At 48.7% G+C, this 24,716-nt stretch overlaps 1 protein-coding gene across 14 annotated transcripts in view; it reads left to right on the top strand.

The window, feature by feature from the left end:
* ANK1 (ankyrin 1) overlaps positions 1-24,716 on the top strand; it is a 55,767-nt gene that overhangs the window by 6,615 nt on the left and 24,436 nt on the right. For 11 of the 14 annotated variants that reach the window (XM_032091970.1, XM_032091963.1, XM_032091968.1 and 8 more), the window contains exons 2-4: positions 12,056-12,148; positions 20,324-20,425; positions 24,201-24,299. In XM_032091970.1, coding sequence (XP_031947861.1) covers positions 12,056-12,148; positions 20,324-20,425; positions 24,201-24,299 — 294 coding nt within the window. Of the gene's footprint in view, positions 1-12,055; positions 12,149-12,704; positions 12,812-20,323; positions 20,426-24,200; positions 24,300-24,716 lie in introns of those variants that run through there. The other 3 variants (XM_032091965.1, XM_032091972.1, XM_032091969.1) reach the window with 2 other exon arrangements.

Here is a 24,716-nt window from a genome sequence, read left to right as displayed (position 1 = left end):
GAGAAGGCACTGGGGGGATGTTGGTGCTGTTCTGCACTGCTGCTCTGCAGGCTCTTAAATTATTCAGGTAATAACAGCATCTGAATGTGCTTGGTGAGCCCGCTGTGCTGAAATGAGGTGAGCAGTATCTGAAACCTTGTAGCATTCAGAAATCTGTTTCAGGAGCAAGTTATTTCAAGCTGTGCCCTGTCCCCTGAGCCTGGCACCTTGGCCAGGACGTCTGCGCCAGGAGGCCACTGGCTGAATGCAGGGATGAACCCTGAGTAAATGCTTTCAGGAGGGTGATCACGAAGGACGGTGTCTTCGTAAAAGTCCTGCACATGGTAGCCTGGTGGGCTTAGTCTACCCACCGTAGAAAGCCACCTGCAATGTGGTGAAGCTGAGGTGCAGCAAGGTAGATCTGAGCTCAAAGGAAAGCAGATTTACAGAGTGCTAAAATTAGAAGTTTAGTCTAAATTATGCTAATTTGTTTTAATTGTCTATGTGTGTCAAGGTTCTTCAGAAATGTAACCTCTCTGTGGTGGTCTGGAAAGGTGCAGCATCACTGGTGGTGTGATGAAAGGATGGATTAAGGATGGTAGATATTTCTGGGTTCCCTGGCCTACTTACATCTTTCTTGCAGTCCTAACCCCAGCTCTCAAAATGCCATGAGGGTAGGTTCTGAAAGCGTTAGCTCTGGATTGAATAGGCCAGATGGTTTTGTTAAAACCTTTGATGAGCAGAGGGCAGCTTCCTAGGTGCAGGGAAGTTTCTGGCACCTTCTCCCTCTAAGGCCACTTCGCAGCATGACAGAACCATCCGAAAATTCTCAATTTTCTTCCACAGCTGATTATGTCATGTTTTGAACCTCAACTCTGCAAGCAGCAGCGAAAAATTCAAGCTCCCTTCCTATTTGCAAACCAGATTTTGCTGACTGGGTGAAATGTTAAGCCAGAGCCATACATCTCTGTGTAGGGGCTGCAAGTGTAGGGGACTGTGTTAAATCTATGGCTTCAAAATGTTACATCCTCAGTGAAAAATCTATAGCAGAGACAAAGCAGCAGGTATTCACTGAAGTGTCTTGGGAGGCGGAAGGAGAGAATGCAGCAGCAGGAGAGCATTTAGAAAACAGACGAGGTTTCTATATTTGTGCAGAGATGAGGAAGGAAGGAGAGAGTGTGCGCGCGCATGTTTGTGCCTGTGTGGCCAGGCCACCAGGAAGATTCCTGTTCAAGAGAAAACGTACTCCAGAAAGACAGCAAGCAGAAGTGAAGGCTATGGTCCTTCACTACACTGTGGTGACAGGACTTTGCAGGGTTTGTGGGGTGCATTCATGTGCCTATGTTGGAACTTTTAAATGGGAAATGCAGGGAACAGCATGATGAAACCCTTCAGAGAATATAAACTATGTTTGATTTTTTAACCAGTGTGATAGTTTCTGCAAAGGATTAATAAATATTGTCACCTTCTTACAGTGTCATTTCTCCAGCAAACTAAGGTGTCCAGATACTCTGCAGGAAATGCTGTGTATTGAGTCCATTTAGTTCCTTCATTGATGCCATGCCTGGAATGAGGAGCATTGTGTCTTTTCCAGGACTTGCTCATTACAACACCAATCAAAGAATAAGATAAATACTGTAAGAGTGTGCTGTTTGGTGGGTGTGACAGGTGTGGGGTGAGTGAAACACAGGTTCAGCTTTAACAATACACTTGTCTGTGTACCAAGCTCTTTATTCCATTTATCTGAATATGGAGCGAAAGAGTAAAAGGTCTTTCTTTGGTCTGACTAGAAATCAGCTGTGTTGATTCACAGTCATCACTCTGCTGATGACTGAAGTGTGAGCTTTTACTGTGTGCTATAACCACATGCATACGTCTTGTAGGTTCTCAAACTGATGTTTGAATCAATAATATTCTACTGTAAATGCTTTCCATGGATTTGATTATAATAGTAAATAGTATGTCCTTAAATAAGATGCTAAACATTAATAATTCCGTGTTCTTGACTTGTGACTCTCTGTGTGGAGTTTCTCTTATTTTGGAGTGGTTTTTTATTTATTTCGCCTCTCCATTTCCCTTGTGGTGAATGAAAGTACTCAGGCTGACAGTGGGAACAGGGAGTGGACTAGAAGGAGGTGGTGTGCTAGAGAGTTCTAAGAAAGGTAAATCTTACTGAATTGGCTTTTGATGTTGCCTTTACTGCAGTGGGGAGTGTTTTAGTTCTTCCCATCTTTAATGCTGAAAGAGAAGTTGCATCTGTGGGACACTGGCTATGGCACGGGGAGGTTTCAGCGCTAGGAGATGCCTGCGTGGGATCAGTATTTGTCCTGAAGGCTTTAATTTTCTATGCTTTTTCATTCTTCAGCTCTTTTCCTGGCAGAATCATCTTAGCTCACAGTGACAGTAGGTTTGGTCCAAGCAAGAATTGCTCAGTGGAGCATGGCATGGCAGCTCTCTTTACACGCAGCTTGGACGTGCCACTGCACTGATGCATAGCAATGTGCTCCTGTTCAAGAGCAGCACGGTGGTCAGCAGGCTGACCCCCTTTCTGTGAGGACTGGGAAAAAATGCTTCCTGTCAGCCTGCCGTCAAATGGCTGTGGAGCTGAGGTTGCAGTAAGAGGAGCTGCAGTATCACAGAGCAAGAGTATAAAATATCTGTTGCCCACCAGTACTGTATCAGCAAAACTGCTTCCAAACCTTGTGAACTCATCCCTGCCAGTGGTGAGATTTGCTTCTCAGACCTGTCCAGGAAGTCCTCCAAGGTCAGCAGCAGTTCAATAAGGCATAGAGAAAACACCTTCTTTCCATTCCAAATGTGAGGCAACAGCATTTGCTGTCTCCTGACAACATTTCACAGGGATCAGCAGCACTTGCCTACAGGGCCTCTCTGCACAGTGCGTGGCACCACCATCATCTTCAGCAGAGGGTCAGCGAGGGACATTTATTCTGCCTTTCCTGTATAGACAGACACTGTGAGTAAATTGCAGATATTTGGGAAGAGGAGCTGACATCTTTCACTAATTCACTTTGCTTTAAAGTCATGCCTTGGAGCTAAGAAAACTGTGAAGACACTTGGAGCAGCTGATTGAGAGACTCTGCTCACAACTGCAGTAGTGATGCAACTTCCTCATGAAACTTGGAGGTAACGTTCATCACTGAGAAGGGACATTGCTTATTGAGAGCTTTAGTCTGAACAGACTTTTTGTCTCTGCAGAGGTGGTGTGTTTTTTGTCTGTTTTGTTAGGAATAAATGCAGCATTTTCCCTGGAGAAAGTGCACAGTAATAAGCTATGAACCTGTAGTTTGTTCTTGACAGTAAGAACCTGCTGTAAAACACTGAGAAAAAGAAAAGAAAAAAGATCAGAAGAGGAAGAGGCTTCAGAGTTTCCTTTACTGTTCTTTGGAGATTTCTGGAGAAATAAACAAACACCACAAATGAAGCAAGTAACACGATTTTTGTCCTCTTTCTGGAGCTGCAGCTGCTGCAGTCAGCTCTCCAGCCTCAAGCTGTCTGCTGTTTACTGCCAAGCTTTGCCAGCAGGTTGCTGGGATAATATTAGGCTTTTTTAATGACAAAGGGTGCCAGGAAAATAGATATATATAATTTTTACATTTAAGTTAAAAGAAGTATATGACATGCCAGCAATCTGACTGGGAGGTGCCATGAAACAACAAAGAATCAAGGAATCTCTTTAAGTGCCCAACCATGAAAACAAGGACCTAATTTTGGCTATGTTTTTAAAGACCAGCATGAATAAACATGCATGCAAACATGTTTGGAGGATGTTATGCCTCTGAAGAGGCACTAAGGGTTGCAATAAAGTAGGAGGACAGAGTAAAATGCTGGAGGCTTCCAGCAGGCCCGTGTTCCAAACCATGGTCAGCAGGTAACACAGCAAAGCAGCTGTAATAGAACTGGTACTCTCACATATCTGCCACAGTGGGCATCCAAGCCAAAATGGTTTCTCAATGTCTGCCTGCTGGCAGGTGAAAATGGCTCGTCTTTTCTGTTGAAAAGAACTTGAAGGAGCCAAAAGAGGAAATAATAGGATTTCTGTACTGTTTAATTCCATTCACAGACAAGCACAGCCTTAGTAGTCTTAATCTGTAAAGCAGATACGTAGGCTCCCTCAAGAAGTTAAGAGGAGGAGATCTAAAGTTTTAGGTTGAACTGCTTTGTGAGCATCCTCTATAGTTGCTGTCAAAGATGCTATGATACTTTTCACAACAAAGTGTTTGTGTGGGTGGATTGACTCTTCTGTTCAGCAAAAATCTTTCTTAGGTAATTGCATTCTGTTTCTTTGGAGCCCCTTGTTTCCCCACCTCCTGGAGTTCCCTGTAGCATTTCTGTGGTCTGCTGAAGGCTACCTCCTCTTACTCTGCATATGGGATCACTAGTTTAGCAAGAGGGCAAAAGAATAGAAGGAAACTTTGCAGCTGTGGAGTAGGCTGAATCTTAAAATGAAAGTGGTGGGAATGACAGAGTGCAGGACACATGTTCTCTATGTAGAAGAGAGACTACTCTCTGAAGTAGGAAACTACTTCAGGTTTCTGTGTTTCATATTGTAAAGTAAGTTCCCTCAGATATTTCAAGTCTTCCTCTCTGCCCCCACACTTCAGAGCTTCTTGGCTTGTACTGAACCACCCTGACCTGGTGGCTCAGTAAGGTAGGTGGATGCAGGGTCGGTGTCAAGCATTTCCTGGCACTGACAGCACTGGTTTTTTGCAAATCCTCAGGGAATCATAGTGCTAAATGCTACAAGAATGTTAATTTTGTAAGGTAAGCAATTGTGCAGTCATAAGCTCAGAGGTGTCCTTGCCATGCAGGGGATCTCTGTGCGCTGCTGGAGAGAGGATCAGGCAGCCAGCTCCTCCTGTGGTTGGCACAACTTGTGTGTCACGTGGAATTACTTCCTCCTCTCTGCTGGGATGCAAGAGAAGATAGGGACTGCGTTGTGCTGCATCTTACTTGGCTCTGCTGGCTGTTCTAGCTGTTCATCCCTTACCAATTCCCCATTAACGGCTCTGGGGCCAGCACTCTCACAGGGCTCGGCTCCCAGCACTGATAACATGGAGTACCAGCATCCTATTTTTTATCATTAGGGGAAGGGGGATTTTTGTTTTTTTTATTAATAACCCAAATAACGCTGTGAAATAGCACTTGTCTGACCTTAAATATTAAACTCCCTTAAGTGGGTGAGCTGGGGCACAGAAACAGCAGCGTGCTGGTAGTGATGGGCTGTGGAAGAAGATGAAGTGGTGCTGGACATCATTAATACTTTCTCCCTGGAGGGCCTTCCCTCTTCAGGGCAGCCAGGTGCTCTTCCACGCAGCTCCCCAGCTTCCAAATGGCATTTTTCACACTTTAAACATTTTGCACGCTTTGAGCAGATCTGAACATCAAAGGCTGGTGTATCCTGGCTCTGGCGTTACCATGGCAACAGCAGCTGAGAGGATTTGGATGTTTCTGGGATGGGATTTTGCTGCTGGGTGTGTTGGGCAGAATGGGGCTGCTCTTCTCACATCACTGCCATTGTGGGCACCATGCTCTGTGAGGGGATGGCCTGCCCCCGCCCAGGGGTGGTGCAGACCTCTGTGTCTGAACTGCTCACCTCAGCTCCCTCCAGTCTGGGAGAGGAGGAGGGGATCCTTCCCGTGCTATGCCACATGTGGAAGTAGGTCAGCTGAACTGTACCCTTAGATGTGCTCGTTTCTCTCTGCTGGCTCTCCAGGGAGCTGAGCACGGAGCCCTGCTTCAAGCGTTGTCTCTGTAGGAGCCCAAAACTGCTTCAGTGAGCCTACCCTTGGGATGTTGGCCTCAGATGCCTCTTCCATCCCCCTTCAGCTCCAGATACGCTGGATACGGTGGATTTCCAGGAGTGAACATAAAGCTGAGCTTTAAACACTGTGAAAATATGATATTGGTCTGGTTGGGTAGTGTGCTAGAGCAGCACAGTCAAGGGGCTGCTGTTGATCCTCACGGTGAGTCTGTCAAGCTGTGCGTCCTGGGCAAAATGCCGCATCCTCCTCCTTGTGTGCTGTAAAATGGCCCCTGGAAATTCATTGCTGTTCTGTGAACATTACTCATTTGGGTGACTCTAGCATCTCCAGCCAATATCTGCTGAGGGGACAGGCACGTGTGTGACTTACTTGGACATGCACATAGCAGATGTCCTTTGTGGGAGAGGGGGAGTGGGGGGTGGTGTGTGAGTGGAGATATGCGCTTGAGACAGATGGGTGGTTTGATGAAGGAAAGCAGGTAATTCTGAGCACCCTGCCTATTCCTTGTGCTGTCACAGCAATAGACAACCCTCAGACTTGTGATCTCAGTGCTGTTGTCCTCTGCATACTACAGGAGAAAATATTTTTCCAAACTGCCTGAACATGACAGAGCAAGATCATGTTAGTGCAGACTGTGGTATTTAGGTACAGTGCAGACCTCAGAGACTGGGTGGCTGAGAATAAAGGTACACTGAAAGTGTGGGGCAAGATCTGAGTTCTGGCTCTCTGGCTTAATGCTCAGGAGCAAAGCAGACTTCTTTCCAAGAGGAGCAGAGTGCAGCCTGCCAGGTGGGACTGTGCATTCATCTTTTCTCACAGGAGGTCAGTCCCTGCTGCCTCCAGGCATGCACTGCAGCCAAGTACTGGAAATCTCTTGGTTCTGAGATTCCCAAACAGGCATAACATTTTAGGGGTCTCTCAGTTATCTGTAATCTTGCAGTTACAGCAGGACCAGTGGATCCAACAGGATCAATAGCTGGGGTGGATTAACTGCAGCCTGCGAAGAGTCTTATTACATCTTTCAGATTGGTGCCTGTCTGAATGAAAGCTGAAATCTGCACCATGATCAGTAATTAAGAAGTGATCTGCCCTTGGCCCATATTGTGGGCATAATGCCAAATTCTGAGTTCCCAGAACTGGGGATTTTCAGATTCAGGCTGAGTTAGGTGATGCTTTTTGCTCCCAGAACTGCCTGGTCTTCAAAAGAGGTCAAACAGTAGGTGAGATGTGTTCTGGTCCACTGGATAAGAGAGCTGGATGCAGAGGCTGAACAATTTTATCTGTGCAGATATCTTCTTTGCAGCCAGGATAGCACAGTACAAAGCCATAGCATAAACAATGGGACATGAATATTCCTTTCCTTTGGGAGCTCTGCATCTCTTTCATGTCTTCACTCTGAGAATCTGACTTTCTGAGTTTTTATGCTTGAATAAGTATAAATAAGATAAATCAGTGTGATGACATTTTCAGTTGTGTTGCCTGGCTTGTTCAAATGATGAGTAAAAAGAACACTTGATAAGTTGTGGCAAGATGCCAGAGAGGCACATGCTATGAAGCTGTGTGTCTGCTCAATATGTGTGCAGGGAGGGGCAAAAGGCTGCTGAAACATCTTGGTTTGGGGCTCAGACTGCTTCCTCTCCAAGAACTAAATTGTGATTGTGCTGGTACAAGGCAGCTATCTCTCGGAGTAAGAGAGCAGTCTGCTTCATCTCCAAAATCATGCCAAAATCGTGCAACAGTGCACAGTTCAAGAAATACAATCTTAAGAAGATCTATTAAATTTGTATTTCTGAATTTCCTTTGGGAATCTCACAGATTAGATAGTTCTGAACTGATAAATGACCACAAAATGGTTTCTTAGATCAGGGCTATGACAGGAAGAGATTTCTTATTTCTAATAGCTGCTGAGCTTCGCAAACACAGTCCATTGGGTTTCTTTTCATTTGTTCTGTGCTTCTGCGTGCCGGTTTTTAGACTGATTTGGAGAGAAGTACCTGTAAATTGGCTTCCCCTCTGTCCCCCCAACAACAAAGGAGATGGAGAGGCAGCTAGAGAGCAAGGGCTGGAATATTTGTGTACAGCAAATCTTTGTCCCCCTCCCACCACATCACATTGCACAGCTCCTCCTCAGATGGAAAGGTGAAGAGCAGATGGACTTCTCACTCTGTTGCTCATGGCTGATGATTCCAGCACTTTGGAAACTGAGCATCACCTGTAAGAGAGGTAAGGCACCAGTGGCACCTATGGACTTCCTGTGAAGTCACAAAACACCATGCCAGAAGCCACAAACACCACAGGAAAGCAAAGCCTCAGGTGTATTATGTTCTGTGGGCTGCCTGCTCTGAGCTGCAGCATCTATCTCAGCTCTGCAGAGCATCCTTATCCACTTATTTATGCCTGCATCACTGCTGCTCTCTCCCAACAGGAAGAAGTGGCCTGACAGCGCCGCTGTTTTTCTGTGTACCTGCTGTTATCCATGGCTGGGCAGCAGTAGCAGAATTGCTAAACATTTAAATTATTCAGCTTCTGTTGTTGACTCAGCTTTTAAACTACATTGACATTTCCTGAGATAACAGCTTGCTGACTGGAACCTGGGAGCCTGGCTGGTCCTGGGAGCCTCAGCAGGAGCACAGGGAGCATTTTCCTCTCTAAGGAGAAAGGGGACATGCTGGAGTAAGGTGAACCCGTGTGTATCCATGTCCTTGCACCAGGAGGGTACTGCAAGTGCTCAGGGAGGAGCTGCTCCCTTCAGTGACTGCAGCCCTGGACTCATCCTGGCATCATTTCTCAAGTGGCTGACTTCAGGAAGGGCTGTGTTTCCTTCCCTGGGCAAAGGCACATACAGCTTCCTCAAAACATTAAATAGTCTTACACTATTTACTCTTCTCCAAGGTAGTGTGTTTAAGGTTCTCTGCTGCACACATTACACTCCTCATTCCCTTAAATGAAAGGAAGAACAGCTGAGGACAGACTGGCAGCAGCCAGCAAGTGCCTGGTGCTGGGCAGTCACTTCTCTGGTTACATGGCAGATACCAAAACCGAGGAAGGAGCCTTGCGTTCCTTCACAGCTACATCATCACACAGCTGAAGAGTTTCTCCAAAGGTCAGAGGCAGAACTCTGTATCTTGAAAAAACAAAACTCTTTGTAGCTGAAGGAGTAGTTCTCTTCAGAGACCTCTGCTCTGCCTTCTAAATTTCTCACAGAGCTTCTCTTCACCCCTGACTGCAGTTGCTGCTGGAATTCAATGTTTTCATCTCAGATGTGAACCCAGAATGCAGCAGCACTGAGTCACCAGGGATGCTGAGCCTCATCCCAGGAGCTGTCTCAGGATAGCAGAGGGAGAAACTAGTTTTCATGTGGGTATGATAAATATTATAGCATCCAGGGAACAGCACTTAAGAGAATACTGGAACCCTGGCTTGCAAAAATTCCCTAAAGCCCACAGGGGTGCCCAGAGGTTGTTATTTGGTATTATTCGCTGTAATTCTTGGTCACTTTCCTCAACATGAATTTACTCTTTTTTAGACAATATTCCTGTTTTTTTCCAGTGTAAATAATGTCCCTTTGCAGATCCCCAGTTTAACTCTGTGTTAGCTTTTGTGAGTGCAACATGACACTGAGTCCAGCTTCCATTGTCTCTGAGGCCTTTACGGTGATGATCATATGCTCAGATGTCACTAAGGAGAGGATAGAGAACAAAATTTTGGAGAATGAGCAACCCAGACAATCTCAGTTCAGCATCTGGAAACAGGTAAGTGTTAAGGAACTGCCTGAGACCTTTGTCTTTTGAGGTGTTTTCATGAAAATGGAAAGAGCTTTTGGAATTAAAAGCTGTTCATTTATTAGTGTTGTATTTGTTATTTTTCAAGATCTCGGGCTCTGATTTCTCAGGCAGGGTTGTGCTCAGAGTGTTGGTTTCTCCAGAACTGCCAAGATGTTCCTGTTAGATAAAACAGGCAAGATAACAGTGACAAACTGCTAGTAAAGCAAGTTGCTCTGAGGTATGGGTTTTCATCACTGATACATGCAACTCACCTGTCTACAGTTAGATGGGGGAACTTTTGGAGATGCCTCAGGTGAGGTGGTAATGAGTGAATGAGATCTACTAGAGGCACCAGTGGGAAGTGTTCAGGAAATTACAATTAACAAGAGACAGCAATTAATGGAGCAAAGAGACCAGTTTTCTTATAGGTAGAGCCTGCATGAGCTTCACAGCCTGGGAAAGAAATGGTTTTTAGTGTGTTATATACTCAAGACAAAGTGCTCTGTTCTCCCCAGTCTTCAGGGAAGGGAGAAAACAGATAGGTACCTCCCACCTCACAGGATCCCCTTTACTCATGCTTCCGAAATCTCCTTTACTTCTAGAGCTATAGATATGTGACTGATAGTAATATTAACACTGTGAACTCCATACAGTTGCCTCAAGATCCATGGGTCTGCTGCAGCCTGTGACCTGCCAGCCCATGTGGATGTCACCAACAGCCGAGGATACCTCAGCAACCTGAGCTCTGCGCTGTGGGAAAGTTTCTGAGGGCTGTTTGCAGGCAAAACTCCAGGTCTTAGTGGGAAAGCAGAAACTTTTGGCTTGGCCAAACTTGCCAGGACCATACCTAATGATAATATTTCTCTGTCAAAGGAGCTCTGACCCACAGACATATTGTATTTAGGCACTATACTCATTCCTCACCGTGGTAGAAAGGTTCTGCCTCAGTGGTGGGGACCTGGGACAATTCCATTTTATTGTGTCTGCCACAGCACCATGTGGTCACCATTCCAGACTCCACAGTCACCACAGCTGCTTCTTACTCCGCACACCGTCACAGGCCTTCCTTCCCTGTGCCCTGCTGTGGCTGTGGGCATAGGGTGTGCACAAGGGAGTCCCGGGCCAGAGGCCAAGGTGAGCCCCATGTTCCCTCTGGCAGTGTACAGGGCTTACCTCTCCCCTCTCCATCCTTGTGGAGGGTATGAGGCATCACTGGATTGCCAGAAATCTGTAGGACTGAGCCAGTCTGAGATTGGCCAAAGGATTTGCTGCTCCAGGGATTGTTCCATGCTTGAGTTTGCCTGTTCTGGGTTTGTGAAAGTCACCAGTGCCAGAGGTTGCACAAAGCAAAGCTAAACTGAATCTCAAAATGGGAGGGGTGAGGGAGGCAATCTCATGGGCACCGTTACACTGCTTTTCCCTGAGGTGTGCTAGGAGGAAAGCCCAACTGGATTGTAGGGCACAGGCTAGGGCTTTGTCAAGTGTATACACTATCCTGATGGATGCAGGATCTGGAGAAAATTTGCATTATGCTGAGGGAGCAACTTTGAATCGGTTCATGAGCTCTGGCTGGTAATGGCCTGTGTCAGAGTGTGGACTCGTGTTTGCATTCATGACATGCAGCTATGGGGCTGGGGGGAGTGGAACCAGGATCTGAGGCACTGATAGACACCGACTCAGTAGGTTCAGAGCAGCAACACTTTTTTTAGAACAAATATAGTGTGCCAGCCAGCCAGCAGTTGCAGTGCCCATCCTTTTGGCAACAAAAATTTGAGCTCTACCTGAACTGAAGGTGGAGTCTGTTCTATTTCAAATATCAGAGGGAATCTAGACTTCCAAGGAAGTGCTGAATGACTCTGGACAAAGGGAAGGTGTTTCCCCTAGACTGAGGTAAGGACTCTGCTTTGCTCTAATGCTAAACTTGGTCTTTGGTCAGTATAAAAATCTCAATTTCTATGTAATGCAAAGCATTTTGCCATCCTAACACGTTCTATTCATCTACTTTTCCTGTCTCTCAGCTCATATAAGCTTTTCTGGTGGTGTGCTGGGCTGTTTTATAGGAATCCCCTAGAGAGATACAGCTGGCAGAGCAGTAGTTTCTTTCTCTCTGAAGCTGCAAATATCACAAGCTGTTATTTATCTGTATATTGCCCAGGCCTTTCCAGGTGTGATCACTTCATGGCTGTGCATTCACTGGTTTGGCCCCAGCACCTGGCTGGAAGCACCTTGGCCTTCTTGACCCTGTAACTGGCAAAAAGGGCCAGGTGAATGGTAGCTGGAAATAGAAACCAAGCTGTGTGGCTCCCCTGCAGCACCCCAAGTCCTTTGCCAGGCTGGCCCCAGTTTGGCATCTGGAACAAAGATGGGATAGGCAAAGCACTAGCAAGAGGGATGACTCCTGCCAGCCAGGCGAGCATTGCTCTGCAGGGTCACCCTGAGCTGGAGCACAAGGAAAGGGTGGGACGGGAGCGGTCTCCAGGAGCTCTATTCCTTTGGACAATTGGTGTGACTCCCTTGCGTATCTTTCAGAGAGGGCATGCACCAACCACTGTGGACCCCTTGCCTTCTTGCTGCAAGCAAGGATCTCCTGAAGGGATGCTGGAGCAGGAGTCTGCTGTGCAGGTAGAAGGGGGGAAGGGGCGCGTTCATTGTATTGTAGTTGGCTCTAGGCCCTACAAAGAGTCTGGAGCTGCTGTTGCTAGACCTCATTTGCCACTTCAGTTCCATCTCGGTGTCCTCCATTTGGGACTGTGCCCAGCCAAGGTCTGCAGGGACCTGTGAACAACCTGAAGTCTTCTGCTCACTGTCTCCAGCTCAGCCTGCTTTGTGTGGCACAGACCAAGAGACAGTGTGGTTCTGGCCATAGAGCTGTTTCATTTTGCTTTATATTGCTGAAGTTTCATCTTCCCTTGTATTATTTGAAGAGCAGGGTTCATGCACATGGGCTCCTCCCCATTAACAGTTCACAGATGTGTTTATGAAGTGTGGCTCAGGCATGACATTGACTAAACACTGTGCCCAGTCTGGCAACTCTCCCCAAGCTCCTGACGTGGGACAACCCGTAATCTCCAGACTCCAGACAGGAGCTTTCTTGTTGTGCTGGCTTGCAGTCAGGTGTGTGAGTGGTGATAGGGTGCAGTCCTGCTGCTGATAAACGTCTCCCAGCCTGCTCATGCTTGGTTTGGCTGTGGCATTCAGCATAAGTGGGTTGATCAGAGCTGCAGAACCTGGCTGTGCAGGGTGAGCTGACCTTCTGCAGCGATGACATGCATGCCTTACCTGAGGGTGAGTACTTGGGCATGGTCAGGGGTTTGATGGGCAGCAAAAGAGGAGAGGAATCAGGTTAGCTGGTTTGCACAAGGGAGTTTAGGTGTATTCTGGCTGGTAATATGAACTTCAGTCCAAAGAAAATGCCTCTTCTCCCTGAACAGTTGCTGCTAAATGGACCTCAGACTGGCAGGAAGGGTTTGATGCCCTTCTTAGGTCATTGGTAACTTGCCTAAGGTCATCCTTGGGGCCAGTGACAGTGCCTGGCATTGAAACCAGGTCCCTTGGTGCTGTATTTTCTTTGTCCTTCTCACCACTGCTTTGCTGGGAGAAGGGAGGTGCCCCAGGTATTGGTTTTTTTGCAGTATTATAATAGTAAATGTTGATTCCTGTGTTATCACCTCTCTTATTTTACCCCTCTGGAGCCATGGGACAGGTGCACAGGATGATGTTTCTCTTTCAGCGCAGTGCTGCGCTAGCTCTGCTGTGGAGCACGTGGCTGTGCTGTAATGGCTTTGCTCGCGTGTCCTCACCGGGGATCTACTGTCAGAGATACATTACCAGGCCTGTGCTTCTGGTGCTTTTCTGTCAATGCTTTCCTCCCTGCATGGCTTCCAGAGACTGCACCCCAAGCGCTGGCCAGGCAAGCCTGGCTTAAGTCTGAAGACAATAAATCTATGGTAGCCACAGCACAAGGACTGTACTGTGATACCACCCAGCATGCAGATCCCAGCAGAAAGCCCCCTTCTAAGCGCTTTTGTTCATGCAGGCAGGCAAAGCAGGTGTGGACTAGCCCTGCTGGAGCAGAGGTAGGGAATGAGTCAGAACAGACTGCAGAAATCAGGAGCAGTTTATAAGCGTCACTAGGAAAGAAAAGGAAGCTTCTCCACAGGGTACCAGGGCAGACCCTGACGGTATGATCTGGACTCCAGCACCTCACCTGAGCATGAGGTGCATAACCAGCAGGTTAAGGCTGGCCCAGAAGCTGTATCATAGTCCCAGGCTGACATCAGGCAGGCTCAGAGCATGTCTCTGATTCCCCCTTTGCACCGGCAGCCTGCTAGACCCCTCTCAGCTCCCCAGTGTTTATTGCACAGACCTGCCTAAAGCATGTCACGGTCCAAAAAAGGTAGTGCATTAGGAAAGTAAGAGAAAGCAGTTGCTGTGCTGCTGCATCTCTCTCAGCAGCTGTAAATGTTATGTTGTTAGAATAGGTGTAGTGCCTGAGCAAAAAGCTCTCATGTATTGTCTTCAGTCACAGCCTATATATTTTTGATGAGGTAAAAATAGCTTTTCTTTTTCAGGATATGCAGAGAGCAGAGGCTCCTGCTAACATCAAAGGAGAGTGACAGCTTTCCCCTGGGTGTGCGTGGCCTCAGCTGGCAGGAGCAGTAGCTGTGTTAATTCTTGCCTCGCTTTGGCTCTGTGTGAAAGGAAAGATGTTCTGGTCTCCTTTTCCTGTTCAGGTCTCTCGACCAGCCCCTGTTTCACTCTCCACTCTCCACTGCTGCTGGACCCAGCACTGTACTTCAAAGGGAAAGTGATAGTTTGCAAATAACAGAACAAGATCTCGAACATGTTACTTAGAAAATCCATTAGGCAGCAGGCAGGCACTGCAGGCTTTCACAGAGCTGTGGGCTGTAGCCCACCAGGGAATCCTTATCAGAAAGATCAGTCTGCTGTGTAGAGGCAGCTCCTTGCTGCCTTGCTCTGTGCAGATTAAGCTGTTTGTGATATCTGCCCTCCTCACAGTTCTGAACCTGTTCCAGCTGGAGCAGCCAGCAAAGGGGACTCATGAGCGGGGAAAGAAGGAGGCAAATGGCAACGCAGATGTCATCTGTGTCCAAAAATGCTCAGCAGGGACTGAGTTAACCTTGACCCTGACCTGTACCACCAGTGACAGTCCAGAACTACCTCTCCTGTTAAGAGTGCACAAAAATGGGCTTTCCAAAAGCTCATTACTCATGATTATGTAATGGTGGAGGATTGTGCATGTTGGAGAGGCCAGTCTGATGCTGGCACCCGAAAGCTTGCCCTCTCTTCAGCGCTGTAAAAAGGCTAAATGACAGGTTGCTTCCCTTCCCACAGATCTGCCAGGGACCTTCCTTCCCTTCTTCTTCTGCTTTGGGATTTCTCCTTTGCCAGTTGTGCCAAGTTCTTCTCCAGCTCTATCCTTTGGGAATGTGAGCAGATCTTTCACTTCCCGCATGCTCTGATTCACCTGCTGCGAGATTGTTGAGCTACCCCTTGCATCCTGCTCTGGGGATCTCTGCTGGGTGTATCAGCTATCAACCTCTGTGGTACATGCTTTGGGGCTGTTGTAAAATCTGCGCTAAGCAGAAAGGAGCATGGACAAAGGGTTTACTCAGGCTGGTGCATGAAATGAGAACAAACTGACTTGGCAGATGCCTTCCAGAGATGACTTCTTGTGCCTTGACTCTCAGCAGTCCTATTAAGATCCTCAAACCTGTGCTAAGTCATGCGGGCAGAGGTGAGGATGATGGGAGAATTGAACTTGGGCATATGAATTTATCTGTCTTGAATCATGTGGATAGGGGTGAGGATGATGAAAGAATAGAATTTAAGCATTTGGATTTATCCTTTCATCAGATGAATTTTCCTAATGCTTTTGCTTTTCTCTTTCTGCTGGGTTTGCAGTATCTGCCTGTTCTCCGTGTTCTGCTGGCTGACTGCCTGAGGCCTTGCTACCGTGGCCTCTCTGGAGATGCTGTACGCTGCTTAATGCTGCCTTCTACTCAGAAGGCAGAAACCTGCCAGTAGGTTTTGTTTCTGCTGCAGGGCCCACTGAGAGCATCCAGTTTCTCTTAATACAGATAGGAGACAAAGTTCCTGTAAGACATACAGTGTGGCTTCTGTTTCTGAGCACTTTGAGTTTAATCTCTTGATCTTCCCTGATTATCCTCTGGGCACCCCATGTGTTATCTTTAACTGCTCTTAATCTTAGCAGCTCTTTTAGTGTGTTTTGAGGACTAACAAATTCTTCTCATCTGATGAGAAAGAACTGAGGTTGTCACCTGCAGACCTGTGCACTTTATATCTGCAAGGCAGAGAGGTCCAAATGAGCATGGGCTCCAGAGAAATTCCTAGGTTGGGCAGTTTCTTAAAAGTAAACCACTGCACTGATGAGAGGTTTTGATGTTTCTGCAGGAAATAATGCCTCAAAGGTGAGGACCATGTCCACTGTTGGACACAAGTCCACATGAGCAAGGAAATGTCCATGCAAATGGCAAGGGCTGTTGCCCTTGGCAAGGGTTTATCACACGTCCTCGGCTGGCAGCACTGACTTTAGGTTCCAGGACACTGGCACTAATAGCTGGAAGTAACTGGATGACCTCTGAGATGTGAGTTGGACCTTTCCACAGCATCTAGACAGGATGCCCATAGCAATACATGGCTTGGTGCCAGGATTCAGGCTTACATCTCACTGCCAGTCCTGGGGTTCTTTGGTTGTTGTGGTGACTGTGTGCTGCCCAGCCTCCAGGTGTTTCCTTGCTGGACCTCCTCTGTCCGCTGCTCCATGAGTCTGTGTCAACGTGGCTGAAGAGACAAGTGGGCAGACAGGGTAAAGAGGGCAATGCAGCAGGATGCATGTGTGCCAGGCTGGAATAGTGTGGTGAATTGCTTCTTGACTGTCTTTGTGTCCCAGAAAACATTGTGAGATCAGCACAAGTCCCTGAACTCATTTGCACTTGGGAATCATCTACTTACAGCATTTAGCAGCTCATACAGAGTGGGCTCCTGCCAAGCGATGCCACCTTTAGCAGGAGCAGGCAATGCTGAGACCCTCCCTTTTGTTATCAGTGATGAGCAGCAGGAGCTGGTGGGAGCTCCTCCCTGGGTGTGAGTGAGAGCAGGCACTGCCAGAAGAGATTAGAGCAGGACACTGACCATGGCCAGAGACACAGCAGACTTATGAACCTTTGACTGCAGCCCTTGGGTCTCTGGTTTGACTTCCCCTTTCTTATTGCCCTGGCCATGGCTACAATGCAATGGGCTCATGTGGTTCCAGGCTAGTGGCATGAATGCTGTGAGAGCAGGAGGACACCTGGGAAAAAGAACAGAAGAAGCCTCTCCTCAGGGCCAGGAGAGGGTGTCATGAGAAAAAATTTACTCTGAAACCAGGGCAGAGGGAAAGGGAAAAATTTAGATTGTCAGAAGACAAAGGGAGATTTTTCCTGAAGGAAAAGAAAGGGAAGGAGAGTAGAAGCACAGTATGATGTGCTGTGCTATGTTTTTGACTTTAGAAGGCCTTGGAGCACTTCACAAAGTCCAGATCTGAGGCTTCTCTCTTGCAGAATTGCTGACAGCAGCCTTCTGACTCTTCACAGCTTGGGATGTCCACAAGTCTGTAGAGCATGACACCTGCATATAGGATTTAGCAGCCACATGAGAGTGCAAGAGGTATACAACAGCAAGTGAGGCAGCTTATTTTCTCCCCCAGAATATCTCCTTCCTGTAAAATTGCTAGAAAGGCAAAGGAGAATGGAAAGAAACTCTGCAAACTCCAAATAAAGGAAAATCAGCAGAGGCAGTTTCTGCATCTGGAAGCAGTTGCTGTGTGTTCTGGGGCACACAGCGAGTGACTGTGTGCGCATGGGGCACGGCTGTGCTGCGCTTTGTGCTTGTTAGTGGGTGGTGTTAACTGTGCAATGTGTGCAATGCACTCACTCTGGGTGAGTTGGGATGGTGCTGACTGGGATGTGTGTGTGTCTTCTCGATGTGCACATCTGCTTGTGTTCACGGGGTCTCTGCATTTCTTGCTGTCAGTGCTCCCTTTTGCTGAAATTCGGGAGATGGCAGTGACCCAGCCCGTGCTTCCATTTCCTGGGAGCGAATCGCCCTGAGCAATAGGCAGGCAGTCCCATCGTGCAGCCTGACATCAGAAGTACAATATGACTGTGGATTTGCTTTTACCATTTGAACCAAGCTATTCCATCTTCTCTGGTGGAATGTGTGGTCTGATTGCTGGTGTCTGATGCCCTGCATCTCTCTGTGCATCATCTCTGGAAGGTACATGCTGAGCATGGGGAACAAAAGGGCAGCACCTCTGACACACTCCAGCCTTGGCATGTTTTCCAAGGCCTGGGCCCCAGCATCCAGTCAGGAGGGAACCCCAACCCCTCTCCTCCGTGGCAGGAGTTACCTGTGAGTTGCCGGGCTCCTGGGCATATCTCTGGTGCTGCTTTTCCTCTGCTGTTCCCGAGGTGGTACCTGCAGCTCTGACCCCCTCCCTGCGCTTGGCAGCAGTCATTTGCTTTCCGGAGGTGGCTTGGTATTAAATATCCTGTCTGACACAATAATGGAGAGAAAATGAACAAATTCCATTAGCAGTTGGCGATCCCTGCAGGGTCTGCATTGGAGAGAGGACGGAGCCTGTATTTTTAGATAGAATGCAATGTAACTTACTGGCTCTCTCAAAGCTGGGGAGTAGACAAGCAAGGAGGGAGAGAGGGGACACCAGGCTCAGGTTTCAGCTGAAGTGCCGGACTATGGCAGCACGAAAGGGCAGGTCCGGTCCAGACGTGGCTGTGAGTATGCAACACACTTCTCCTTCATGCCCACAGAGACCTCTGCTTTGCTTTTTTGCTTGCTTTCTGCCTGTAGTCTCTGCTGCTGGGTGTGCTGGGACCTTGGGAGCCCCTTTGCTGCAGGACCTCGTAGAGTTTTACCATTTAATCTTCAGAGCTCCACGTGTGTCCCATGGGTGACAGAGCCTGGCTGAGCTATGCTTTGATTTTCCAAGGGTTTGCTGCCTTGTCGTCGATCCTGACCCGAGAAGCAGAGGCTTCTATCAGTGTCTGGAGTTGGAAAAGCTCTTTGCATTCAGCCTGTTGCTTGAAGCTGTCAGTGTTTCCTCACTGGACCCCAGACAGCACGCAGAGCTCAGAGCGTGAATGTGCACTTCTAAGCACAATGCTGGTGTTGTCTTCTGACTCTTGCAGTTGATCCTTCTGGGTGAGCAGAGCACTGAGGCACCGTGTTGTGTCTCCTTTGTGTTCACAGCCTCCCAAAGCCACAGCTCCACTGTGAATCTGGGGGCTCTTCCCTGATAGATGGGGCTCTCCTCTGAGGTGGAAGCAAGCAGAGCCAGCTGGCGCAGGAGGTCATGCGATCAGCACGTGTTCCCCTGCACGCAGAGGCTGCGCACCGTGACGGGGCACGGTGGTGCTGCCCTCCACCACCTGTCCTTCTGGTCCGTGGGCTGCCCCAGAGGGGCCATGGCACCCTGCCACTGTGGTGGTAGCCTGGCCTGAGCTCTGTGCCTGGCCCAGCAGGGCCAGGACACCCTGTCTGTGGGCCTTACCTCTACAGCAGAGAACAGAGTCCTAATAGGCCCAGGGCATGGCTGCCTTTCTCTGTGGTAGGAGTGTCAGGCAGAAAGGATGAGCTGGGGGAGGCAGTTGGAGGAGACCAGAAGGCATCCGAGTTGTGCTGTTTCAAAGTCCCAATTCAAATGTCTGAGACAGCAAAGAGAAGGGAAGAGAGGAGCCCTGAACCTGTGTGGTGCATCATCCTTCCTAATATGCCTCCAGTGCTTTTGTCTGTGGCTTTGTTGCTTGCAGCTCATGTCCAGGAGCTTCCTAATCCTGGATGCTCCTCTGCAGTCAGGCTGTGGGCATTACAGGATGGCTTGGGGTGGCGGAACAGAGGCTCTCCTAGCACAGGAGGTCCCTTGGTCAGTCCTGATGTGAGTGGTACAAGAGAGGTTGTGATTTTCTCTTGGAGCTGAAGACAGAGGAGTGTGTCCCGCATCCCTGCCATGGATGTCTTGTGACTCTTGGCTGCAGAGAGTCCTTTGGGCTGGCCTGAGCAGGCAAGTACCAGGTGCTAGTTACCAAACCAAGTTCCCAGACTCACAGACCCACATCACTGCATTTCCACCCTGTTCTTCAGCTTCTAGTGAGCCATGCCATTGTCTCCATTTGCTGCCTCACACTGCTAAGTAGTGTTGCTCAAAGTATTGCTGTGCCTTGCCTGGGCTGGCTGTGGTGTAGCAGTTCAGGGATGCATTGTCAAAAAAGAGCGTTGTGACTTTCACAGCTGTGAGGTGCTCAGCTGGGGCCGTTGTCCCTGGTGCTGGTACCTGAGCTCACCGCTGTGGCTATCCAGTGGCTTCTGGGGCAGGGCAAGGGTAGGCTCACTACAGCTCCATCAGTGTAGTCCTTCAGCCCAGACACGGAGGGGTTTCCTGGGCCAAGGGAGGCTGTCACGGTGGCAGGAGCTCCATCCCTACTGTCCCCATAGTGTGATGGGATGAGCTGCACACCTTCTGCCCCATTATCTGGATACTCTTCATTTTAAGTCCAGGTCCCAGCCCTTCTTCTTCCTGTCTGATTTGAGGCACCTCAGTCTGTTCCAGCAGTTCCCACTGTGACTTGCCTGGCCTCTGCCTTTTCTGCTTGGTCTGTGTCGTTATGTTCTCTGCAGCTGAGCGAGGAGCTGACCCAGTGCTGGTGGTGGGAGAACAAGGGGGCTCTGAGTTTCATGCTTTTTCTTTTTGCCCCCAAGGCCGATGCTGCAACCAGTTTCTTGAGAGCTGCAAGATCTGGGAATCTGGACAAAGCCTTGGATCACCTCAGGAATGGGGTAGATATTAACACCTGTAACCAGGTAGGTGAAACACACGGGGCTTCTGGTACTATCTCTAGTTCATGTGAAAATGTGGCTGACCAGAGGGCAGACCTGGAGCAGTTGCCTTTGAGGCCAGGAGGGCAGCAACAGCTATAAAGATCTAGGGAGCCTGGATGTACTGGCTGGAGCATAGCAAAGGACATTAACAGGTTCTACCAGAGTGGGCTAACAGAGAGGGCTCCCTTAGTGTGACAAGCAAATGGGACAATTGGAAGGCGCTCAGCTGCTTCTCAGAGGGCAGAGCAGATAGCTGTGAAGAGTAGCACAGTGGCTGGAACATCACAGGAGTGGCTCTTGGGGATTATTCCTCTTGTCTGCAGTGCTGCAGTGCTGAGGTTTTTGGATTCCTAGAAGTTGCAGTTTATCACAAGCAGTGAATGTTTGCAAAATGCCAGTTGTGGTGGTTTGGGCAAGAGGAGCCCTCCTCGTCCTGAACAGAAACAGGTTTGTACAAGAAAGAGCTGCAGGCACTGAGGAATTGTTTGCACATCATCATCAGAACATTTTGTGTCTGTGTAGCTGCCAAATGCAAGTGGCTGAGCCTGAATTGGGGCAGGTGCGGTACGGGCAGATTGAGGGGGCTTAGGCTGAGCACGGGAAGCAGACAGGCTGTGCTGTCGCTGCTTTCTGGAGCAGTGGTGTTGCTGGGGAGGCTGACTCAGCAGGTAGCACAAAGGCACGCTCATCTGTTTCAGTATCAAGTCCCCAAACCAAGTGAAGTTCAGACCTACTGATTTGTGCACTGCGGCAGCCAGTGCAGTTACTGGGGACAGGTTCCCACAGGGCAGAGTGCACCATGGATGTTCACTCATTTCTGACAGCAAGCCTAAAAGTAGAGGGAGGATTTCTATGTCCACTGGTCCTGTAATGCTCTAGTCCAGTGGAGTATGGGATTCTGGAGAGGGCTCTGTAAAGAATTACAACAGAGTGACCCATACACAAGCTAAAGATGAAGGCTTTGAACTTCTTCCTCAGCAAAAGAGATGGTCTGTCGTCAGCTGTCTCCACTGACCAGCTTCAAGTCCTGTTTCCAGCCAGATTTCTGGTGCTGGTGAGGGCATTTAACACTTTTATGGAAAGACAATGGCTACAGCAGTATGAGGCTCTTCTCTCAGTGATGTCTTTGCACTGGTTCCTGCCATCTCCCTGAGGTTAGATGGCACTTTGGGGTTTCCTTCTGAGGAATATCAGACCTGTGGGAAAGGTCCAACCTCACATGTCCTGTATAGAATAAAGAGGGATATATGTGGTCAGACCTATCCCACAGGCCCTGTATTCTTACTCAAGTTCAGAGACCTTGACATGCCATCTGATCTTCATCCCGCCGATTTCATCTCCTTCGTTGCTGCATCAGTGTCTTCATCATCCACCTTTCCTGTTTCAAATTCTGGCATGGTCTCATCTCATCCACAAGGAACTGGAAGGACTGAGGATGAGTGCACCTTGCTGCCAGGACTCTCACCAGCTGGGAACAGCACTGTGATGGCACATGGGTGCCCAGCAGATGGTCTTTATTGAGGTGGCCAGTCCTGATGGGCAGTCCAGAGCAGAGCCCTACTTTGGGACAGGCTAAGTGCAGAGTCTCTGTGTTATTCTGTAGGGCTGCATTTGTCACATTGATAGCCAGTGACTGGGATTTCTGGGAATTATTTGCAGCATTTGGTGAGGAAAATACAGCACCTTTCAAATTACACACATCATGTGGCAGTTTTGGGTCAGATGAACTGTCAAGCCAAAGGAAGTGTGCAAAACAGCCTGTATTGTTCCTGGAGCAGAAATAGCAATGGGCCACCAATGGAAACAATCTTTTGTGCTTACTGCACAACTATTTGTCACAGGTTAATGATTTGTCACAGGTTTACAGCATTCAAAAGGTTATTTATGAATCCTTTGTGTAAAAGGGCTTATGGGCTGAGGGGAGCAGCTGAGCATCTGTGGTCTTGCTCTCCAGTTGTTGGTTACTTGAGCGTAACTGAGAAAAAGCTTGCATGTCTGTGGCCACTTATCCAGCTTGTGAGCTCATGGAGGTAAGGGTGTCAATAATTATCTGTATGGGGTTATATAGGTATGTCTTCGTCTAAGAAACTGGGCTTGGCAGAGAAGATGGAGTCAGTGTAGCCAGACATGGCTGGGGAGCATTTCCTTCCAGTGGCACTGTTCTGTGGCTGTTACAGCACTCCCACTTCATTCCCCTTGGAAGCAGACCTTTTGTGCTTGAGGCTTGACAGAACTCTGGAGTTGGCGTGCTGAGGAAGCCTGTGGGTTTTTAGATTTTTGCTCTTTGTGCTGTAATCAGATTTGAGCAAAAGAATCTGTGACTCTTCAGCTGTGATCCTGGGCAACTGGTGCTTTGAGTGAGAAAGAGTGGAAAACCTTTTTCCAGTCTGACAACACTCTTGAAGCAGTTCTGAGTTTAACTGGAGTATTGAGGGCTAGAACTGAGCCTCCTTGGGCATTTTCTGCTCCCCTGCCAATATTTAGGTGGGGATGAAGCATTTCTGTGAAGTGCCCTTCCAGTCAGGAGGTGAAACACATGGTTGGGAGGTGAAGTACTTGGGCAGGAGCAGGTGTCCCTCTGCCATGCGACAACACTCTGTAGGAGTGAGTAAACCTAGCACATCCACCTGGGAAAAGTGAGGGACAAGGAGAAAAAGTGGCATCTGAAAATGCCTGCACGTATTTAACCTCTTTTCCGGCAAATATCCCAGCCCTTTTGTTCACATCTGGGAAGTGGAGGAGGGTGTCAGAAATAAGGGAGCAGAAGCTGTCTTAGCAGCCTTGAGGATGCTGTCTGGCCTGACACCCCTCCTTCTGACAAGCCAGGGATGCTAAAGGGGCACTGGCCAGTCCTCTGCTCTTCAGGTTCCACATGTAGGAAAAGGCAAGCTAAATTGGGGCACACGCAGAGAGATTCCTGTGAAGTCACTTCAGCTCTCTGGGAGCTTCCTGGAATTGGTAGAGCTTGACAGTGACACAGCCAACACCTTCTCTTCACTCTTTGCTGCAGCTGAACTCTGGGAGAGCAAAGCCCACCACAGGCTGCAGGATGGGGTGTTGGTGGGCAGTCTGAAAGCCAGGGAGAAGACAGCTTTTGACCTGGAAGCTCACAGACTACTGTGAATTAAATTTGGCTGCTGCTTGATAAAATCATTGTCCCAAGCAGGGCTTCTCACTGCACGTCTATCTGTGTAAATGTTACAGTTTAAGGTTTGTATGTGCACTTACACAGCAGTTGTGGTGCATCCCTGCTCTGGGCTGTGCACAAGGCTCAGCTCTGTGCTTTAGGTGTGAAAAACCTGACTGTGAGGAGGGGCACCCCATGGAAAGTCATGTGAGCAAAGACAGGAGTTGACATGAGGGATGTGCCACGCGCAGGGAGAACTGAAGCAGCCCTTGTGCCTCAAGCACATAAACACTGGGCTGTGGTACCACCCATCCGTAGGAAATCGCCTACATGGGCTGCATGTTTTGCTCATGGAGAAACCTCCAGCATTAGTCAGCAAGTCAGCAGTCGGTTGTGTGAAGTTTTCCTGGCAGCATGTAGCTGTTTGTGGCACCATGGCTTGTGTGCTGGATATCAATGCAGAGCTCAAGGACAAAGCAATTGCTCCTGCCCCCACCAGCCTGGACTTTCTCCAGCATGGGCCAAGTGCCCGCAGTCATGTCTGCACAGGAGCTCAGAGTAGGGTGCTCCCCAGAGAGCTCCATTCCCAGATGATGACTAATTCCCCTTTCCCACCTTTGCTTCCTCCAGAACGGGCTGAACGCCTTGCACCTGGCCTCCAAGGAGGGCCATGTGAAAATGGTGGTGGAGCTGCTGCACAAGGAGATAGTTTTGGAGACAACGACCAAGGTAAGGACAAGGAAGTCTGGCCACACTGGTCACAGCTCTGCACCCTGCCATTGCTGCCAGACACACCAGCAGTAGCTGAGCAGTGATCATACTGTTTGCTGTCAGCCCCCAGAGAGACAGTGACGGCGCTGCTGGGCTGGGACCTGGGACCAGGCTCTGGTTTTAGCACAGGCTTGGCATCTCTATGTGGGTGGGAGGTGCCTCTCCTCTGTGGGGGCCATGGTGGACTTCAGAGGGGAGTAACATAAACCACAACACGTGCTAGTGCTGTCTTACTAACATCTCCTCCTGGCGCGGGCTGCTGGCTCAGGTTTGCCCATGCTGCCCCAGGGCAGCCCCTGCATGTTCCAGCTCTGAGATGGCCTTGATACAATTGTCACAAGCCCGGAGAGCTCTGGGGCTCCATAAATAACATCT

Source organism: Corvus moneduloides, chromosome 27, assembly GCF_009650955.1.
Source record: "Corvus moneduloides isolate bCorMon1 chromosome 27, bCorMon1.pri, whole genome shotgun sequence".
Taxonomy (NCBI): domain Eukaryota; kingdom Metazoa; phylum Chordata; class Aves; order Passeriformes; family Corvidae; genus Corvus; species Corvus moneduloides.
This window is presented reverse-complemented; position numbering and strand designations above follow the sequence as displayed.